Source organism: Nannospalax galili, unplaced genomic scaffold (genome assembly GCF_000622305.1).
Source record: "Nannospalax galili isolate Female #2095 unplaced genomic scaffold, S.galili_v1.0 scaffold33, whole genome shotgun sequence".
In the NCBI taxonomy this organism is placed as follows: domain Eukaryota; kingdom Metazoa; phylum Chordata; class Mammalia; order Rodentia; family Spalacidae; genus Nannospalax; species Nannospalax galili.
This window is the reverse complement of record NW_008335436.1, coordinates 3930832-3949881: the sequence shown is the minus strand read 5'-3', so window position 1 is coordinate 3949881 and position 19050 is coordinate 3930832. Positions and strand designations below refer to the sequence as shown.

The window sequence follows — 19050 nt, the reverse complement described above, 5'->3', positions numbered from 1 at the left end:
AACACTTGTCTTTTTAAGTCTGGTTCATTTTGCCTAATGTATCTTCTAGTCCCATCCATTTTCCTGCAAATGACACAAAAATGATCTTTTTAAATATTTTATTATTTTTATTTTATGTGTATGCATGTATTGCCTGCATGTAGGTAAGTGCACCTGTGTCGTGCAATGCCCGTGAAGGTCAGAAGAGGCTGTTGGATCCCCTGGAACTGGAGTTATGGACAGTTGTTACAGACACGTAGGTGCTGGGATTCGAACCTAGGTCTTCTGCAAGAACTGCCAGTGTTCTTAACCTCTGAGCCATCTTTCCAGCCCAGAAAAATGATCTTATAAACAACACTGCAACAGTCTCTCAATTCTCAGATTATCATAACTTTTCTTAATTCTTGTTGGGCCTATTAAATTTGGCATTGCTTTAGAGGCATAGAGAATATACTAAACAGTTCCAGAGCAGTACAGGCATACAACACACACACACACACACACACACACACACACACACACACAAAACAAAACAAAACCAAAAACAAAAAACCCCAAAACACAAGACACATCCACAGACACAGATACATAGCACACCATACTCATATGCACACATACAACTAGACTCATACCACACAAACCACATATCAACATGCATACCACAGACACACACACCACAAACACACGTGCAGACATACCCACAAACACACCCATAACCACTCTCAGCCCCCAGACACACACACCACACACAGAGATACACACCACACATACATATCACACACACATACATCACACACACATAAACCACACACAACCAGACTCACCACAGAAACCACACACACACACCCCACAGATACATACATACTATAAATACACATACAGACACACCCACAAACACACAAAACCCACAACCACACCCACCCCCGACACACACACACACACTACACAGATACACACTACACATATACATATATGAAACACACATAAGATACACCATATACACACACACCACACACACACATACACCACACACACAGACATATACTACAGAGACACACACATGGTGTGTGTATATGGTCTACACCATAGACATACCATACACACCCACACACATGACACACACACTATACACATACACACATGCTCACATTCAAAGAAATACACATACGTTTTCATCGTTCTCTCCATAGGTCTCTTCAGCATTATGCTCCAGCTCTCTTCTCTTCTCCTCCGTCAAATCTTCTTGAACCTAAAGGAGACCACAATACTAGGTGATGCTGTCTCCACTTAAAGTAAATACTTGAAAAAAGCCTGGTCCAATTTCTAAAAAGTTCATTCCAAACAGCAGCCCCAGCTTCAGAATAGGGAGTCCATCACTAGCAATGGGCTTTCACTTTGCAAGCCTATGATGTCTAGAAGGGTCAATGTCCCCGTTATGAGGTAACTCCTTTGAACCTCCTTTTATAAAGGGGGCTGGAGAGATGGCTCAGCAGTTAAGAACACTGACTATTCTTGCAGAAGACCCGGGTTCGAATCTCAGCACCCACATGGCAGCTAACAATCGTCCGTAACTCCAGTTCCAGGGGATCCAACAGCCTCTTCTGTCCTCTGTGGGTGTTGCACCACAGGGGTGCACTTACTTACATGAAGGCATAACACTCATACACATAAAATAAAAAATAATAAATATTTTAAAAAGTGTGAAGACACTTCTATAGTAGGTTTTGATATGATTTTTCTAAAGGTCTTCAGTGTTAGTTTTCCCTCCCATGCCCCACTCCAATGAACTCTTTGAAGTGCACTATTTCCCTTTCCCCTTCATATCACTGCACTTTCTCTCCCCTCCCATGAATTCTCAGCCCCTCCTGGATTTCCTGATCCCTCTGGATTTTCCAACTGACACATGTGCATTCAATATATGAATTCAAAGTTGGCATCCAGGTTCCACAGAACATATATAACGTTTGTCTTTCTGGGTCTAGGTTATCTCACTCAGGATGAAGCTGTTGATTAGGGTTACGACAGACCCTCCAACAATACTAGCCATCGCCCCTATTCATGGTTACCCACCCGAACTTGATGGTAAGACACTACTGTTTAAGACACTATATACATGAGCCATAGGGAAAAACAAGGAGAAATCAAGCTGGTACTGACTTGGAGGCTTCATCTCTACTGGCTAGCTTTTGTAATACTGGGAGGGGCTAGACGTGCTACTGGAAGAAAAACTGAATCAATAACCTCACCCAGCTGTGAACAACTGACCTGGCAAGATGTGACCTCTGGTACAATAGTAGCATGAATATTACTATTGGAGTGATTGGAGTAACCAATCACTTTCTAATTGGATTCAAGGTCTACTTCATAGGATGGAGCCCATACCAGACATTGATATCAGGCCTAGGAACCTTAGGCTAGACACATCACAGGACACAGAGGAGAGTCTAATACTATTATTCTGCTAAAGCAACTCCTAATGGCTTATTGTTATACCCAGATTAATGCATCTTTCAACTCTCACCAGAGAAGCTTCCTTATGCATCAGATGGTGATTAACACAGAAACCCACAACTGGTCAACATACGGAGAATAAGAGGTTTCAGAGTGCTTGTCCCTGAATTGAACACCTGTATCAAGCTTCTGCCTCCAAAGGCTCAGCAATCATTATGGAAGAGGTGGCAGAAAGATGGAAGGAGGCAGAGGTAGTGGATGACAACAAGCAAACAGTATCCCTGACAGCTGGGAAGTTACTCATATGAACTCACAGCAGTGGTGACAGCTTGAACAAGTACCACATAGGCTCAAGCCAGACAAAATCCCAGCATAGATGTGGGGAAGTAGGTAAGAAACACCAACCCTATCTGAGGAACTACTGGCAACTGATGTCAGGGTATAGTAAGGGATGGATGCAGGGATGCAGATAGGAGTAGGGCTCTAAATGCAATTAAAATATATGAAATATCTAAAATCTGAATTAAGAAAAGGAAAAAAACCCAGCAAATAAAATAACAGCCACAAAAAGGAACTAAAGTTAAAGTTGAAAATGAAAAAAGTCGTTTCACTTGCCTACTAGGTGTGAAGAAATGTATAATATGCCCCAAGGCACTGTTGGCAATGAATGGTCACTGGGGCAGGCTGTCATTTTCTTTAGTGGTGTAGCCATTGATAAGCTGCCCTTGCTCTAGCAAATGACCTCCTACCTTTGCTTGGGGAGGACATTCTACTAAAGCCAGTGGGTTACACATAAAACAGGACATGGAAGTTGGAGGAGACTTGCTGAGAAGGGTTCCAGCAGGAGATGGAGAGCATGAGACAGAAGAATGGCGTGGGTGGTGAAAATGACTAAAATTTGTTATACAAATGTATGAAACTGTGAAAAAGTACAAAGAAATCTAAAAATCAATGCTATTTTCAAGGATGTTTAAATTTGACTTTCTGATTCACTTAGATAAGGAATAACTCAGCAAAATAAGCAGAGAAGGAAATTCTTATAAGTAAAAACTGTAGAAATCTAGAAGTCTGACAGAATAAAAGTTCTATGATAATGAGACCTGCTTGTCTTACTGTCATCAATAACTAGATATATTCCAGGCAAGTTGCAATCATTTAATAAACAATGCTGAGTGATGAGGTCACTGAATGAATGAATAAATGCAAAACTCCCATCTGTCTAGGTACAAAAGATAGTGCTGTCTATATAAAATAAGGTCAAAAGCTGATATGTCTATTCTATAACTAATAAAACATTTATTTAGCTAAAGTGCCTAGAAAATACAACACAATCATTTGAATTTCTTCATGAAATGTTCCAGGAAAGTCTTTCAAAATCCATTGCTTATGTTCTAACACATTTCTGTTTGAAATAATTTTCTTTTGTGTACACTGTTATCATTGTTTCATTGATCTCAAAATGTAAATCAGAGAAAACAGCAGAATACATTCACTAAATAACCTCTAATGATCACATTGCATAGAAATATATATAAAACATTTTCTAACTTGTTACTTTTCTGAAACTATATACATGCCAAAAGAGGTAAGTCATTTGAATATATTGCACAAAGTTCAGATAATATTTTGATGTGAAGGACTGTTCTGATACCAAACCAGTACCTTCTAGAATCATGGAAGAATATTGTCTTCTTTCATAACACAAAATAGTTAATGATTTCTAGGAAGAAAAGCTTGAAGAGCTGATTTGGCAAATGTGTACAATGGGTGAGGGATAGAAAGGGTGTAGGTGCTATGATCAGGAGAAGCAGACCAAGTACTGCCTCAAAGCATTCAGCCAAGAGAGGGAAACAAGAAACAAGTTCAACCTCCTGATGAGCTGTGAATAAATGTTGGCCTTCCCATAGCCTACAAAGATGACTATTCCAAGATGCCCCAGCCAGAGGGAAGCCTTGAAGAGTCTCTCATCACTCTACCACCTGCTGGACCCAGAGCCACTAAACAACTTTACTTTCAAACAGTTAGGTCAGAGACAAACAACATCCTTTAAATCCACAGTTCCTGGTGTAGTGAGCTGTCTCATATCATTGCTCTGTCAATGGTCCATGACATCTCTTCTGCCATTAGTTATACAACCTCACAGCAACATTCCACAGGACCCTGGGATGAAAACAGGGAAGCACTGTCTGACTACATTAAGGGCAGATTAACTGAAGCATTAAATCGCTGAAGTGTCCTTGTCAATTTTGATGAACAAAGGACAAGTTTTCTATACCCTTAATAATGAAAACATTACTTGTCAACACTAAACATGAGTTAGTTGAGAATAGAAATGGATTGATTTGAAACTGCAGTATGGTGAGAAAAATACCTAAAACACGGGCTGTAAACCTTTTGTGTTAAAGAGGGAAAAGTAATAACTTAAGCTTCCTCAACCATCTCGTCTCCGTTACCCAACGTGACTCTACTAAGTTAGCGCAGAACAGCTGTAGACAGTATGTAGACAAGTAGGACTGGCTGTATTCCAATAAAACTTTATCGACCAAACAGGCTATGCCTGTTCCAGTTTGGCAACTCCTAAACATACTGTGGAGTCAGATAGATCTGAAACAAAACCTTGGCTCTGAACATTTCTCTGTATATAAACAGTGAGGTCAATTTTTTTGTTTTGTTTTGGTTTCAGAAAGGGCTTAGCTGCAAAATCACTAGCCTCAGGAGTCCTGTCATTACAGATCCGCTTCATTACCACACGGGGAATTTAGCTGTTTTTGTTATGAAAATCTCCAAGCACATGTCAATAACAAGAATTACACACTAAACCTCTTGTAGCCATTTATCTCAACATGGCCAAAATTGCATCATCTATGACGTATTGCATTTTCTCTGAATGTGTGTTTTTATATATATATATATATATATATATGGGATCAGAAGTCAATGTCAGATATGTTCCTTCACTAATTTGGCTAGGCTAGCTACCAGTGAGCCCCAGCCTCTGCTTCTCCAATGCTGGCTTAAATTAAAATGTTGAGTAAAAATCAACGATCTTTGGTTTTCTGTGGCAGAGGAAGGAGGTTGAGAGTTTTGGATTCTTTTAAGCTGTGGTATAAAATGTTTAGCAAATAGGTGTAGGCACTCACATAGATTCAGGAGGTCACAGTTCCCAAAGTCCATCTATAACTGCCTTTCCTAGGACTATTTATATCAAGAGACTCTTCTAGAAATGTTGAGATCAGCTGGTGGTGGGAAGGTCGGTCTTTTGAAGGGCTCTGATTTTGAGGTCTTCCAGGGGGCGGTTTGGCCCAGGAATTTATAGTTTTCATGATTTTCTAAAGGTAATTCTTGGTCATAGCCAAGGTAGATGTCAGTTCCTTGAGCACAATGGATGCTGGTTAAGAATGTCTGGCTGGGGGATAATGACCCTTCCAACATTTTTTCCTCCTACTCATTGGATATACTGTAGGAATTTTACCTTGTTTCCCAGTTACATTATAGTTGGGAATTCTGATTTAAATTTTTCTTTGATGTAGGGAATCCACAAATGATATTCTGTAATATTCTAGCCATACAGACAATAGAATCATATATATATAATTTTATTAAAATGCTCATCATATTTGAAGCAAAAGTAATTATAACTCAACTATATCACTAAAAAGGAATGAATGATACTGTGTTTCTACCTGATCTTCATAACACACTTAGACTAAAAGTCTCAGGCCAGTTGTTTGCCCCTTATCACTTTTGACTTCCACCCTGACTGCCTGTCCTGTGCTGCCATATGAAGTAACACTTTACCCATGGGAGAAATTATGGGCTGAGCTTTGAACTTGTAGGCTGTACCTTAAGCAGTTGATATTGTTAGGATCTAGAGCTGGGTAGCATGTGACAGTCAAAGGCCTTCAGGAACATTAGCTATGACAGATCTGCAAGACTTAACAGAAGTTCTGCCCATAGAAAATCCTCCCTCCCTCCTTGCCCCCTCCCGTCCTCTCTCTCACAACTCCTTTCTTTCTTTAGATAGGGTCTCATTTTACATTATATGGAATATATGTTAAAATTAGTGGACCAACATTGATACAGTTAAATAAATTCCATTCTTTATAAAAAAAAATACAAACTTTTTAGTAATGCAGTAATAGGTCAGTAGGTCTCTTTTCTTAAAAGTATATAAAATATCTGGAATGTAACCAATATGAGAGGCACTTCAGTAAAAGTGCCTTTCACTCTGAAAATAGCAAACAGACAGAGTGGTGATCAAGAATGGCCATTGCTATGTCTTAGAAAGATGGCACAGGGCTGTTAAGATAAAAGAAAGCAACAAAGGGCTATGGAGCTGGCTTGGTCAGTGGAGTGCTTGCTATGCAATCAAGACAACCTGGATTCAACCCCCAGAAGCCACATAGAAAGCAACACTCAGTTCAGCCCCGGTCATCTGTTTTATTCTGTTTTAACCAGTTAGCAAATTTTGCCCAATCCTGTAGAATTTTTTTTTTCTGGATTAACTAAAACATTAGTTTTCAGGGATAAAAATAAGTGATGGTGGTGTGCACTTGTAATCTGAGTACTGGTGAGGCTAAAACAGGCAGATCCCCAAAGCTGTTTAGCCTTATAGAGTTCTAGGCCACATGAGAAAGAAAAAAAGAAAAGAAAGAAACAGGGTGGATATCTCCTGAGACATGATCTCCAAGGTTGACCTCTGACCATCATAGTTATAGGCATGCCTGTGGTTGAGCATAACCCCCTAACATGCATACATAGGAAACCACCCCCACTAACCTCACAAAGAAGGCAGCAAGGGTGGAGATGTCCTATAACCAGCCTTGGGCTTGGCCTGTCTGCCCCCAAATCCAAGTCAGTAAATCTGATGGCTGAACCTTTGACAGTGTAGTCTCACAGGATACAATTCCTCTTATGCTGGGGCTGGAAAGATGGCTCAGCAGTTAAGAGCACTGGCTGTTCTTACAGAAGACCTGGGTTTGAATCCCATCACCCCCATAGCAGCTAACGACCATACGTAACTCCAGTTCCAAGTGGATCTGATGCCCTCTTCTGATGTCCACAGGCATTGCATGACATGGATACATACATACATACACATACACACACACACACACACACACACTCACACACATATAGGCATAACACTCATACACATAAAATAAAAACAAGTAAATCAAAAATAAATAAACAAACAATTCCTCTCAAGGAGGAAATTGTTGTAACATGTTTGAGTGTTTCCTGGGAAGGAGGGGACCCGAAGGGCTATTAGAGACCCTCAGTTCAGCATTACAGTCAAGCTGAGAAGAGAGGAGGAAGATGAAACTGCTGGAATTTCACTGTTTTTATGTGCCCATGAATGTTGCCTTACACACATGCACACCTCACACAGTGCAGTCTGAGTTTCCCTTTGCTTTGCTTAGCCCTTGGGTTGCTGAGCACCTTGTCTCTGCCTGTCACTAGTGCTTGAATGAAATGTGGCATTTACTGTTCTCCCCACTGTATGGAAAGGCCTGGAAACACTGGAATGAGGCAAGATGCAAAAATTCATCATTTCAGGAAATACTAGGAAAACGCGACACAGCCTGCAGGCTCAGGGATGCTGAGTGAACAGGGAGGCAGTAAACAGTAGAAAGAAGATAAAGCTTTCACAGTTTGCAGGGCAGTATCCAAAGTGATCAGAGTGATAACTGAGAGCCTAGGTGAGAGGTCAGAAAGTACAGAGACACTTCTAAGACTTCTAGGCAAGGCCCAGGGCTGCACTCAACAAGACATAGCCACCAGTTCAGCAGACGCAGAGGAGACTTCTACCACTGGATTGAGGGGAACAGCTCAGACCTCTGCCTCTCTAACCCCTCTTGGTCCCTGTCTTTCGTGTCTCTCTGTACTTCATCCTTACATCTCAGGATTTCTTTTCTTCACCCTAACTGTTCATACTACAGAACTGAGAAGGAATCCATAAACACTGATTAAACTTTTATGTTTACTCTTCTGAATTTTTAAAGGGAAGTCAAGGTGAACCCTTTCTTTCTAAATCCCTCAGATTCCTGGTATCTGACACAATAAAACAAAAGAAAATTGGTCTAGACAAGAGAAGCTCCGATGAATATCTTTCTTCTGCAAATGACTTACTAGTCAAGGTTTCTCTAGTGCTCTGTCTGAAACGAGAGCTCTGGGTATTGATGAAGATGGACAGTAGGATGGGAAAGTAGTGAATACAAACATCAAACCTGTTAGAGAGAACAGGACTCGAGATGTAGCCAGTGGTCAGAAAGGGCAGCGCCCTTTTCTCTTTTCCTGTCATAAGTACGGATTTTAGCATTAGCTCTGCAGAGCTGACAGAAGCAGTAGGAACAAGTCTGCCGACTCACGAGAGAGCTAAGGTGCCAGTGGGGAGGGCAAACCCTCTGAGCTTGCACTTGTGGTAGGACTTGTCTACTGGGGGCCATGTGTCCACACTCCCGTGTTCTGTTTCCTCTCAAGGCCAAAGCCATGTGTTTGTAAGATAAAGATACCTGGTTGTGAAGTGGCTTTCATGTGGGAACCAGTGACTAGTCTACAGAGAAACTGAATGGGGTCTTGACTTCATATACACTATCATTCCACAGGCAGGAGTGAACACAGGAGAGAGCAGTGACAGACAGGCTCCCCCACACTACACTTACCAGCTGATGCACCAAAAGAATGGGATAATGTCATAAGTTCTCTACCGGCCCCATTAGTGATAACATGTCAAATGTTTACAAAGGAAAGCAAACTAAAGTAAGACAGGAAGAAATTCCATCTATGGGGCTGAAGAGAAAGCTCAGCATTTAAGAGCACCAGCTGCTCTTGCAGAGGACTTGAGTTTAGTTCCCAGCACCCATGTGGCTACTAACAACACCTGAAACTTCAGTTTGGGGGCATCTGATGCCCTCTTCTGGCCTCCGTGAGCACCTACACACATGTGGTGCACATAAACTCAAGCCATACACATCTACACATAATCTTAAATCTATCACTCCTGAAAACCCAAATATATTCTTGATTCCATAGTTTTGATAAATTAAAATTACTCAGGGTTTGTTATCTTCTAAGTATTATAGCTACTACAATCCATCCTCTGAGCTCTGCTTTCTTATCCTACTTAAGCCTTCCTGAGCATCTCTACAGAATGTCCAAGTCAACAGAGGTAAGGTCTGGTTGAGGATAGATCGTGCCGAACATCTGACCAATCCCCTGCATCTAGTCTGTTACCTCCTCTTCTCCCTCTTCTTGGTACTGCTCATCAACATTATCTTCCTGCTGGTCTGGATTTCCTGCCATCTGTTGAAACAAAAGGAGAGGCTCAGGCGACTGTTCATGGGAAAAGCTCTGCACAGTATGCTGGGTCATAGATGGAGCACAGCATCCCGTATGAGGAGTGCAGTTGCAATGCATCAGATGCCTGAAAATGATGAATAATCGTTGCTCACATGAAGTTCAGAACGTGCATTACCCTCATTCTATGAGGGCAAGCAACCCTTTCACACAATGGACCCCCAATCACAAAGGTGGTAAACCTCTCAATGTCCACAAACAAAGCCTTTTCCATGAACCAGGCATTTACTAAGGCGGTTGGGTTAGGCCCGGTCTAACTGGGCATCTCTTACCACCAGGCGCTCCTCCACTTCTGCCTTCTCTTGATTTTGATCACTCTGCCTTTGTTCTTCATTTTCATCAGGCAAATTTTCTTCTCTCACTTGCTCAGCCTCCTCAAATTCATCTTCACCTTGATTGTTGGGGTCATCTGCTGGGTTTATGTCCTCCACAGCTGCCCTCTGGAAAATGTTTATAAAAAGCATTCAGTGCCTCAAAACTGAGATGTTTAATTTAATTCAAAAACTCACACTCTGGCAGAAAACAAAGCTGTCCCTGACTGAACTTTCCAGATCAATTCTTGCCAAGACTCACAGAGTATTAAATACCCCAGCATCAAAAGATGAAACTCTGGCTTTGTCAGAAGCTGGGGAATTGGATTGATTGAGCAAGTACAAATAGCACTTCCTTTGCACAAGTCATTCAACAGTCCTCAGAGTTCCAGTAGGAAGGAATGTAAGCATCACTAAATAGCCAACCAGAAGCAGCACTATGAAAGGCTCAAGTGCGAGAAAAAGATCAGGATGGGGGACTTAGGTGAACCAATTCCTTTCACTGCTCTGGTGACTTTCACACAAACTTCCCTTTGTAAGGAGTGTGTGTGTGTGTGTGTGTGTGTGTGTGTGTGTGTGTGTGTGTGATGTGTATGGAGGTGCCTGTGCATGTGTGTGTGCAGGTACACATGCACATATATGTGAATGTACACACGTGTGGAAGGTAGAGGTCAGCCTCCGGTGTCATTCCTGAAGAGCTGACCACCTTGTTTTTTGAGACAGGATCTCTTACTCAGGCCTGAGATTCACCCATTAGGCTAGCTGGCTTGCTGTCGAAGCCCAGGATTACAAGCATGTACCACCACACCCAACTTTCTATGCAGGTAGTAGGGATTGAACTCAAGTCCCCATGCTTGTGTGGCAAGCATTTTACTGACTGAGGTACCTCTTGGCCACTACAGAGAATTTTAGCATGTAAGTAGGTAAAAAGTACTTGATGGGAGAAAACCCACACTGGAAAGGACCAAAGAGAAGCAGGGCAAGGAAATCACTAAACCCACTGTGAACGGTCTATAGCATGGGCCAAATTTCTTTATCAACTAGCTCAACTGTGCATTTGTAAGGGATGGGGAAAAAAACCTGGAAAAAATCAAAGATCCCCACAGAAATTCTCAGTTATTGCACCTTTCATACACTGTCTTTCACAGATGCCTTTCAGATGATTGACTTTACAGTTATTTCCACTATCCATTTAATCCATTTATGCTCCCACTCACATATTGAATAAGACTCATCCTCATAAGGCTCTGGAGATAAGAAGAAATGGAAACACTTGTTAGGGGTTTCCCCAATCCCATGGTCATCCATGGGACACTCACTTGAGTGGCAATCACTCTCTTCGAGATTCTGAAGCTACAGAATAGGATTCAGTCTCAGCATTCTGAAGACAAGGGGATTCAACTGCAATTCACTTGAGCTCCTTGACCATGCTCAAGAGTTCCCTGCAGTATCAGGCTCATCTATTGCTGTGCTGCTCTGGCCAGACGCTTCAAGTACAAATGACACTACCCTCAATACAAGTGACAAGTCATCACTTCACACCCAATTCTAATTATTCTACAATCTCTTGCCATATAAACTTTCTTATGTACATTATCAATCATTTGTGTGTGGATATAGAACAAAGGTGTAACCCATTCCTTATAGAAAAACACTAAATATGTTTTATAAAATTGCACACATTAGCCCTGATTCCAACCAAGCAACAAGTAGGGGGGTCACCAGAGAGCTTTTTGTTATATCAATAAAACAGTTTGTACAGAGTGGGTCAAGCAGGGGCTCACAATTTCTAATAAAAAGAAGACAAGATAGAAAAACCATTCTTTCCTAGTGTGCTCACTAGAATGAGCAGAAAGACAGCAGGAGAATAAAGGATGCTATAGGCCAGGGATTAGACCCTATAGCAGATCCCAAACCTAAGTGGCTGTCTTGACCCTTCCCCACTGGCCGCTTTTATCTCCTCCTAAGCACTGGCAGGCATTTGCATTCTGGCTTTCCTGTTCTCTTAGAATATTTTCTCACTCCCTCCTGCATTCCTGATTCATCTTTCATAGAAACAATTGAGAGCTAGGTTCCAAGCTGAGCATTTTCCTAAAAACCAATGTAGAGGTGGGCAGGAGGTGCTGTGCCATCTCACCACAGGTTACGTGGAAGCCATCTGCATCAAGGGGCTACAAGTGGCCAGAAGAAAGTCTTTCATACTAATAACCAGGAAGGATGGGCTCTTCCTTCTAATATACTTAATCAGTCTAAGCAGAACTCATGGAACATCTAGACTGAATCTCTCAAACACAGGAATTGATGTATTAGCAGTATATGATAGGGGAACCAAAGCGAACTGTAAACATCATCTAAAACACAAGATTGAACTCATTCCACATTTGTTTGTATTGTTCCTAAGCAGGGCTAAGGCCTAAGTTTCCAGCTAAAAGGCCAGAGGCCCGTTTTTATTCAACACAGAGAGTAACCAGATAGCTACACAACTGCATTCTGAATAATGTGCATCATCTTAGTACATGACCACCTTGTTTTACATTTGAAACTACATATTCTTAGTCACATAGCTATTAAGATGGTCACCAGGATGTTGGGTGAGGAGAGTCACATCAGGCATCTGAAGCCCCAACAGACCACTCAGCATGCTCAGCAAACAAGAATCTCCTTTCTCTGGGCCCCTCTCCAACCTCTACCTGGCTTTCCCCTTCCTCTCCAGATGATGCTATACAGCAGTCCCTTCTGCATGAAATAACTGCCATCAGCACGACTTCAGCTGAGCCTGATCACTAAACATCATCACGATTGAGCTTCCTGACGGTTGAGATCATTCATTAAAGGAGGGCCAAGCAGTGTCACTGGACCCTTACTGGAGTATCCAGCCACTCTTCCCAGCCAGCTGTATGTAATTTGACCCTAACCACACATGGCCTCCTGGATTTGGGGAGGGCTAAAGTATACAGTCTGTGGAAGGCTAGGAAGAGAAGGCATGACCCATGCTGGGTAAAGGCTTTCCAGTGTACATACCCTCAGGTCACACATACACCTCAGCAACCCCTCAGTTATTTCGGTAGGTATGCTCAGTGAATTCATTGGTTCCCCAGTAAAACGTTAATCAAACATTGGCTTGACTCTAGAACCTTAAAAGGTAATAAGCATTGCTTAGCATCCCCAGGAAAAGAAGTTTCATGACCAATAAAAAATTTATTTTTTAATACTATTATGTCTCAATTATTTTTAAAAAAGGAAAATGAGAATGTAAGAGATGTTAAAAGGATACAGGAATGGAGATATTTTCCAAAATAGAAAACATGAGAACGCCTAAGCAAGCGATGAAGGTCTGTGTAGGTTTGTTATATATAAAGGATGAGACGAAAATAATATACACGTAATCTTAAAATTTCTATGGTCATAGTTTAGTCAACTAGTTTAAGGAACAAATTATAAATCTAGTTAATGTTTATCTGAGAATATTTGGTTCTTTACCTAAGCCTTATCTACATAGCACAAGATAACTAAAAGCACCAGACTGGTGGAACTAACCTTATTGGATGTTTAACAGCCATACTTTAAGGCCTATATTACTGTGGTCAGAGGGACTTAAAGGACAGTTTTTGCTCCTTGCCCTCCAAAACTGACCAAGTTCCAGGGGACTATGGAACATCTCTCAAAATGTTCTGTAACTGTGGTGAGTCACCTGTCCTCTTGTTCAGGGAGGACATGGAGACCCCACGAGATGGACCTGAACCAGTGTCCAGTCTACAAAGAGGAGGGTCAACTCAGAGGAAACATCTCATTCATGCTTCCAAGTGAAGCCAGACATGGTCGAACAGGCCCTTTGATTTACCTTCACGTAGATGGAACTGGTAAAAGAAAGGAGCCAGGGGCTCCTCCCAAGCCCATGTGACCCCTAAGGACCAGATTCTCAAATGACTTTAAGTGTAAAAATAAATTGATTTGGGCCAATTTTATGGTCTTAAACACCCAAAGGAAAGTATAACCAAAGAGTAAATTCATCAGTATACTTTTTTAGGAGTTCAAGGGATTACACTTCTCAGACATTAGGCTTAAGTCTATATAAAAAGTTATTTAGCCAGGCAATTCTAGCCACTCCAACAGCTATCAATACCTGAAAGCAAATCCTGAATCCATCACTCTAGAGTCCAGCCTTGGAAGACAAAAGAAAAATGAGGAAGAACCCAATAGAAGGATGCTTTTGGAAACCCTTGTCAGAAATTCCAATGGACTCTCTTATGAACGTTTGAAAATTGCTATGTTCTGAAATTTTTCTAGTTCCCTGTCTAGAACTTGTAATGCTAATTATTCTTGCCTTTACTTCTCCACATCTCCTATTCACGATTCAAGGACTTTCTTTTCCCCTTAGAGACAAGAGTTATGCCATTTGGGAATCTTTTAGATAGACCCACTGAAGGGGCACAAAAATTGCCTCACCCTGCATCCCTGTTCAGCATGGAAGAAGCCAGTGGTCTGTGTCCCAATTCCCTATTGGCAATTTGGGTAACCCCTTCAGAGGATGGCATGATAAGAATAGGAGGTAGGAATTGGCTAGGCAGTTATGTTAAAAAGACCCCAAAGAAAAGTAGCCAGTTTCTTGGCTAAAAGCCAAAATGTCCTTGGGACTGTTAGCAACATACTCTGTTCCAAAGGCCAAAAAATTTAAAAGTATATGGGTGCTTGTATCTAATCCTTAAAAGATTTTAGGGTTACCTCTTCAAAGGGGGGAATGTTAAGAGTAGCCAAAAGCCCCATAAAAATAAAGAATAAAAAAAAGAAAAGAAAAATGTGATGGGGAGATATGGGAGGTGTTGGAAGGGAGAGAGTGGGCATGGATTTGATCAAAACACCTTATATGCATGCATGAAATTTTCAATAAAGTTTTTGTAAAAGTTAAAAAAAAGTCATTTTTCAGTGCCTCTTGATGTTGAGTTTAATCAGTCTATAAGGCAATCAAGGAAAAATGGTTTGTTTCCCCAAAGCAACCTCCAGCCCATCTCCTCACACCCCCACCTCACGGTTTGCAGTTAACACTGCTCTTTGCTTCTATGTACTTATGGGAGGCATCCCTCTCATTGATCAGAGAAAACAGATCTGGGGCCAGAGGCTTAAGTCAGACACACTTTCTTCCTCCCTTGTGATTTGCCAAGTGAGATCAGAAGATAGCACTTACATCTGCCTCAGCTTCTGGATCGGCTTCCTGGGGCTCTGGTTCGTGAGGCTCATGTCCATTGCCTGGGTCTCCTTCGGCTTCGTCTTGGTGCCTATTATCTCTTTCATAGGCTAGTAAACCAAAGGAACTATAATCAGCCCCAAATAGATGAAGCAGAATTTGTCCCTTTTCAGTCAAGGAAAGGCCACTAGTGAGCTCTGGAGACTCTCTGCCCCATCTCTCCTCCACCCTGGGTAACTCAACACAAGGGCACAGCTGCGTTTTTCTGAGTAGTTCTGTCCTTTTCTCAGATTTCATGTCAATGCAGTCAGTGAGCAGTGGCTCTACTCTTCCAAGAAAAATATTTATAACAGAGGCTGGATTTTTTTCTGTTGGTCCCAGAAACAATAATCACAACTTTTGTAATAAAAGAATGTCTACAGTTTTTTTATTGTCAGAAGAGAGAGTGGGAATGTCATGGGCGAATGAAGAAAGGCTAACTCCAATTGTGAACTTAGAAGAAGACAGAGCCCATTGCGTGCTCACAGCCATGATAGTGAGAGCACAGCCCATTTGTATTAGCAGAGGAGTAAACTGACTACTCTGGGGGGAAAATGCCAAGATTAAGAGATCTGTAAGAATAAACAAGAAGAGAAATCATTTTTAAAGTAAGTTTTAAGAGGAAATATTAAGTATGAAGAAAGTTATTTAGTCTAGAGAAAATAAAGAAACAGGGTAACTGCCAGAATGCTGACAGCACACAGAGGGACTTGTTAAGGGAGGGAACAAACAGTTCTTTAGTCTTACTGACAACAAACAAAAGAACCTAGAATCACCCACGGGGGGCATAAAGACAACATTTCTTGACTCTTATGGTTATAAAATGCCACAACTGGCTGTGAATGGAGTGTATACCTTTGCCTTCCTTTATACACCTTCTAGAAAAGGAAACACTTCTAGGAATCAGTGATGCTAGGGACACAGTCACCTTCAACTCTATCTCGGCAGGAAGCAGGATCTGATAAACTGCACAGTAGATGCTCTCCATAGATATAAGCAAGATCCGATGCAAGATTTCCAAGGGACGTAGAAAACTCAGAAATTTCCTAAAGCATACCAATCCTGTCATTTGTCAGAAATAACTATTTGGCATGCAAAGGATTAGACCATGGGGGAAATATTGAGGAGAGAATAGTTATCTTGACCAGTTTTCAGTACTGGTGTACACTGTTGGTCAGTATTCAGACCAACTGTGATGACAACAGCAAAAGAGGTCTGATTGGCAGATGCCTCCTATGTTTATTCTGGTAAGCCTCCAGCTTCTGGATGTGAAAGACTATGGGCTCCCTGGTGTGGTACAATATTACCAAGTCATTCAACTGATGTGGTCATCATCTGAGACATCTTACCACCTCCTTCCTCTTCTGGGATTCCCTGGTCCTCAGCTCCCTGAATGGCATCATTCTCCAGGGCATTGTAATGAACTTGCTGCCTGCCAGGGACACACACATACACCTTACAAATTTAGGGATACAGATTAAGGGGCACAGTATGAGGTAGTTCATTTAGCTTTCAAGACAGGAATAAGAATACTCTAAGTCATGAATTGCTTTTGAGATTTAGATACATGATAAAGTGATAAAGATACCAGGTATACTTTAAAAGCCTACCTTGTAAAGGTAAACCGCCATTCCATGATAAAATTATTACAAAGTCTGCCAATCTATGTTGAGACATATTTTTATTTCATTTACTTTATGTGTTTAATGTGTGTGCATGTATGTGAGTGTGGGCACATTCTATTTCATTTATTTTATGTGTGTGTTTAATGTGTGTGCATGTACGTGAGTGTGGGTACTCATATGTCAAAGCACATGTTGTGGTCAGAGGACAACCTTGCATCTTGAACCTTGCCTTCCATCCTTCTTGATACAAGGTCTCTTTTTTGTGGTTCCCCTCTGCACATGCCAAGCTAGCTGGCCTCCAAACTGTGGAGAGTCTCTCATCCCCATCTCTCATCTTGTTGTAAGAGCCCTGGGATTATAGATGCATGCCCCTGTACCTAGCTTTACCTAGGCTCTGGGTATTCAAACTCAGGATCCTCATGCTTAGGTCACATGTGATTCATCAATAAGCCACCTTCCTACTCCCTAATTATCATTTTCAAGCAGAAAAAAAAAATGCTTAAAATTAAGTACCTAGCACTGAATTCCCAGCTATTTTTTCTCCTCTGCCTACGTGAACAGTATCAGCTCGCCCCCTCCCCCTAGGATCATGGATTGCACATGTTCACAGCTGTTTTTACTCTGTGTATGACACAGAGGAAGGACTGCCCAGGCCCACCAGGGGAAGGGGCAGGTTACCGTAGCTGCTCTTCTCGCTGCTGCTGGTCTTCCTCATGCCCCGCCTGTCTCTTCTGGGCCATCTCTCTATCCAGAAGCTGCTGCTGCTGCTGCTGTCGTAACAAGTGTCCCTGTAGCCTCTCTTGGTGCAAGGCTTCCTGGTGCTCTCGCAGTCGCTGGGCTTCCTCATCCCTCCTCGCCGCCAGCCTCTGCTGTTCCAGCTGCTCCTCATATGGGGATCGGAGTTTCATAAGTGGTTTGTTTGAACGGTCCACCTGGAGCAAAAACGAGTTGGTGCTGAGACAGACGGGTAAGCCCTCGGGCATTCCCTTCACTTACTTGTCAGGACAAACTCAGGAGACGGAGTCAGCTTCTCAACACCTGTTTGTGGCTGAACTGCGATTTACTAAACATGAAGTCCAGGAACTCCTAAGATGCAGCTTTCTCTGAATGACCCTGGGCTTCTTTTAACAATGGATCTTCTCGATCTGGGGCAGGTAGGCAGGGTTTTTTTTTTTTTTTGCTGTTTTCCAGCTCAAATGGAAAGCAGACATAACACCAGAAATCTGTTTCCTCCCTTAATTAAATTTATGTCCAGAGGCTCTAAAGCAAGCTGGCACTTGGTGACCCCACACTAACTGCACAATTTATGAGGCTAAGGCTTTGTCCATAGACAGTTAAAGACCTAAAGACATTAACTCCAGCTATGTATCTACGTGTCAGGCTAAAAAAACATCAACTCTCCCATAATACTGGGGAAGCAGAAGAGGAGACTGTGTGTGTGTGTGTGTCTGTATGTATGTATATATGTCTCTGTGTGTGTCTGCCTGTATACGTGTGTGCATTTGTATATGTCTCTGTGTCTGCATGTATGTTTTTGTGTCTGTGTGTACATGTTTATATGTGCTACATGTTTGTATGGGCACAGGTGCAGCTGGGTGGAGGCCAGAGAATAACCTCAGCTGCCACCTTTTGTGTTTTCTGTTGTGTTTTGTTTTTTTGAGACAGGGTCTCTCACTGGCCTGGAGCTTGCGGAGTTAAGGCTAGGTCTGCGAGCCCAAGGACTGGCTTGTCTCTGACACTCTGGCATTGGGATTAGAAGCACATGCCATCAGGTACCATGTTTTAACTATGTTTTGGTGTCCTCATGCTTGCAAGATGAGTACTTTATGGACTGAGCTATCCCCTTAGCCCCAGAGGAAAGATCACCTCTGATTACAGGAAAGTCAAACCCTGCAGTCCTGAAACAACGCTACTCACTCTTCCCTTTCACTCTTGATTAACAAACACAGCCTCAGTTTTCAGCAAAGGGAAGAGGACAGAGCATTAGGCCAGTGGGAAGATTTCTCCTCATGGTGCTGAAGGCCCAAACTGGCAGAGGCCTTGGGAAACGAAGCTTGCAAGCATGTGAGGGAACGTGAGAGGCCTTCATACTTACCCAGGCTGA

At 42.0% G+C, this 19050-nt stretch overlaps 1 protein-coding gene across 3 annotated transcripts in view; it reads right to left on the bottom strand.

Annotated features, from left to right (window-relative positions):
- Positions 1–1147: 1147 nt before the first annotated feature.
- The window catches only part of Golim4 (golgi integral membrane protein 4), a gene marked incomplete at its 3' end in the record, with an annotated part of 87716 nt that continues 69813 nt past the window's right edge, over positions 1148–19050 (bottom strand). For all 3 annotated transcript variants that reach the window (XM_008830130.3, XM_017797393.2, XM_017797392.2), the window contains 6 exon segments: positions 1148–1228; positions 9667–9735; positions 10062–10229; positions 15283–15392; positions 16671–16753; positions 17625–17878. In XM_008830130.3, the coding sequence (XP_008828352.1) occupies positions 1148–1228; positions 9667–9735; positions 10062–10229; positions 15283–15392; positions 16671–16753; positions 17625–17878 (765 nt within the window).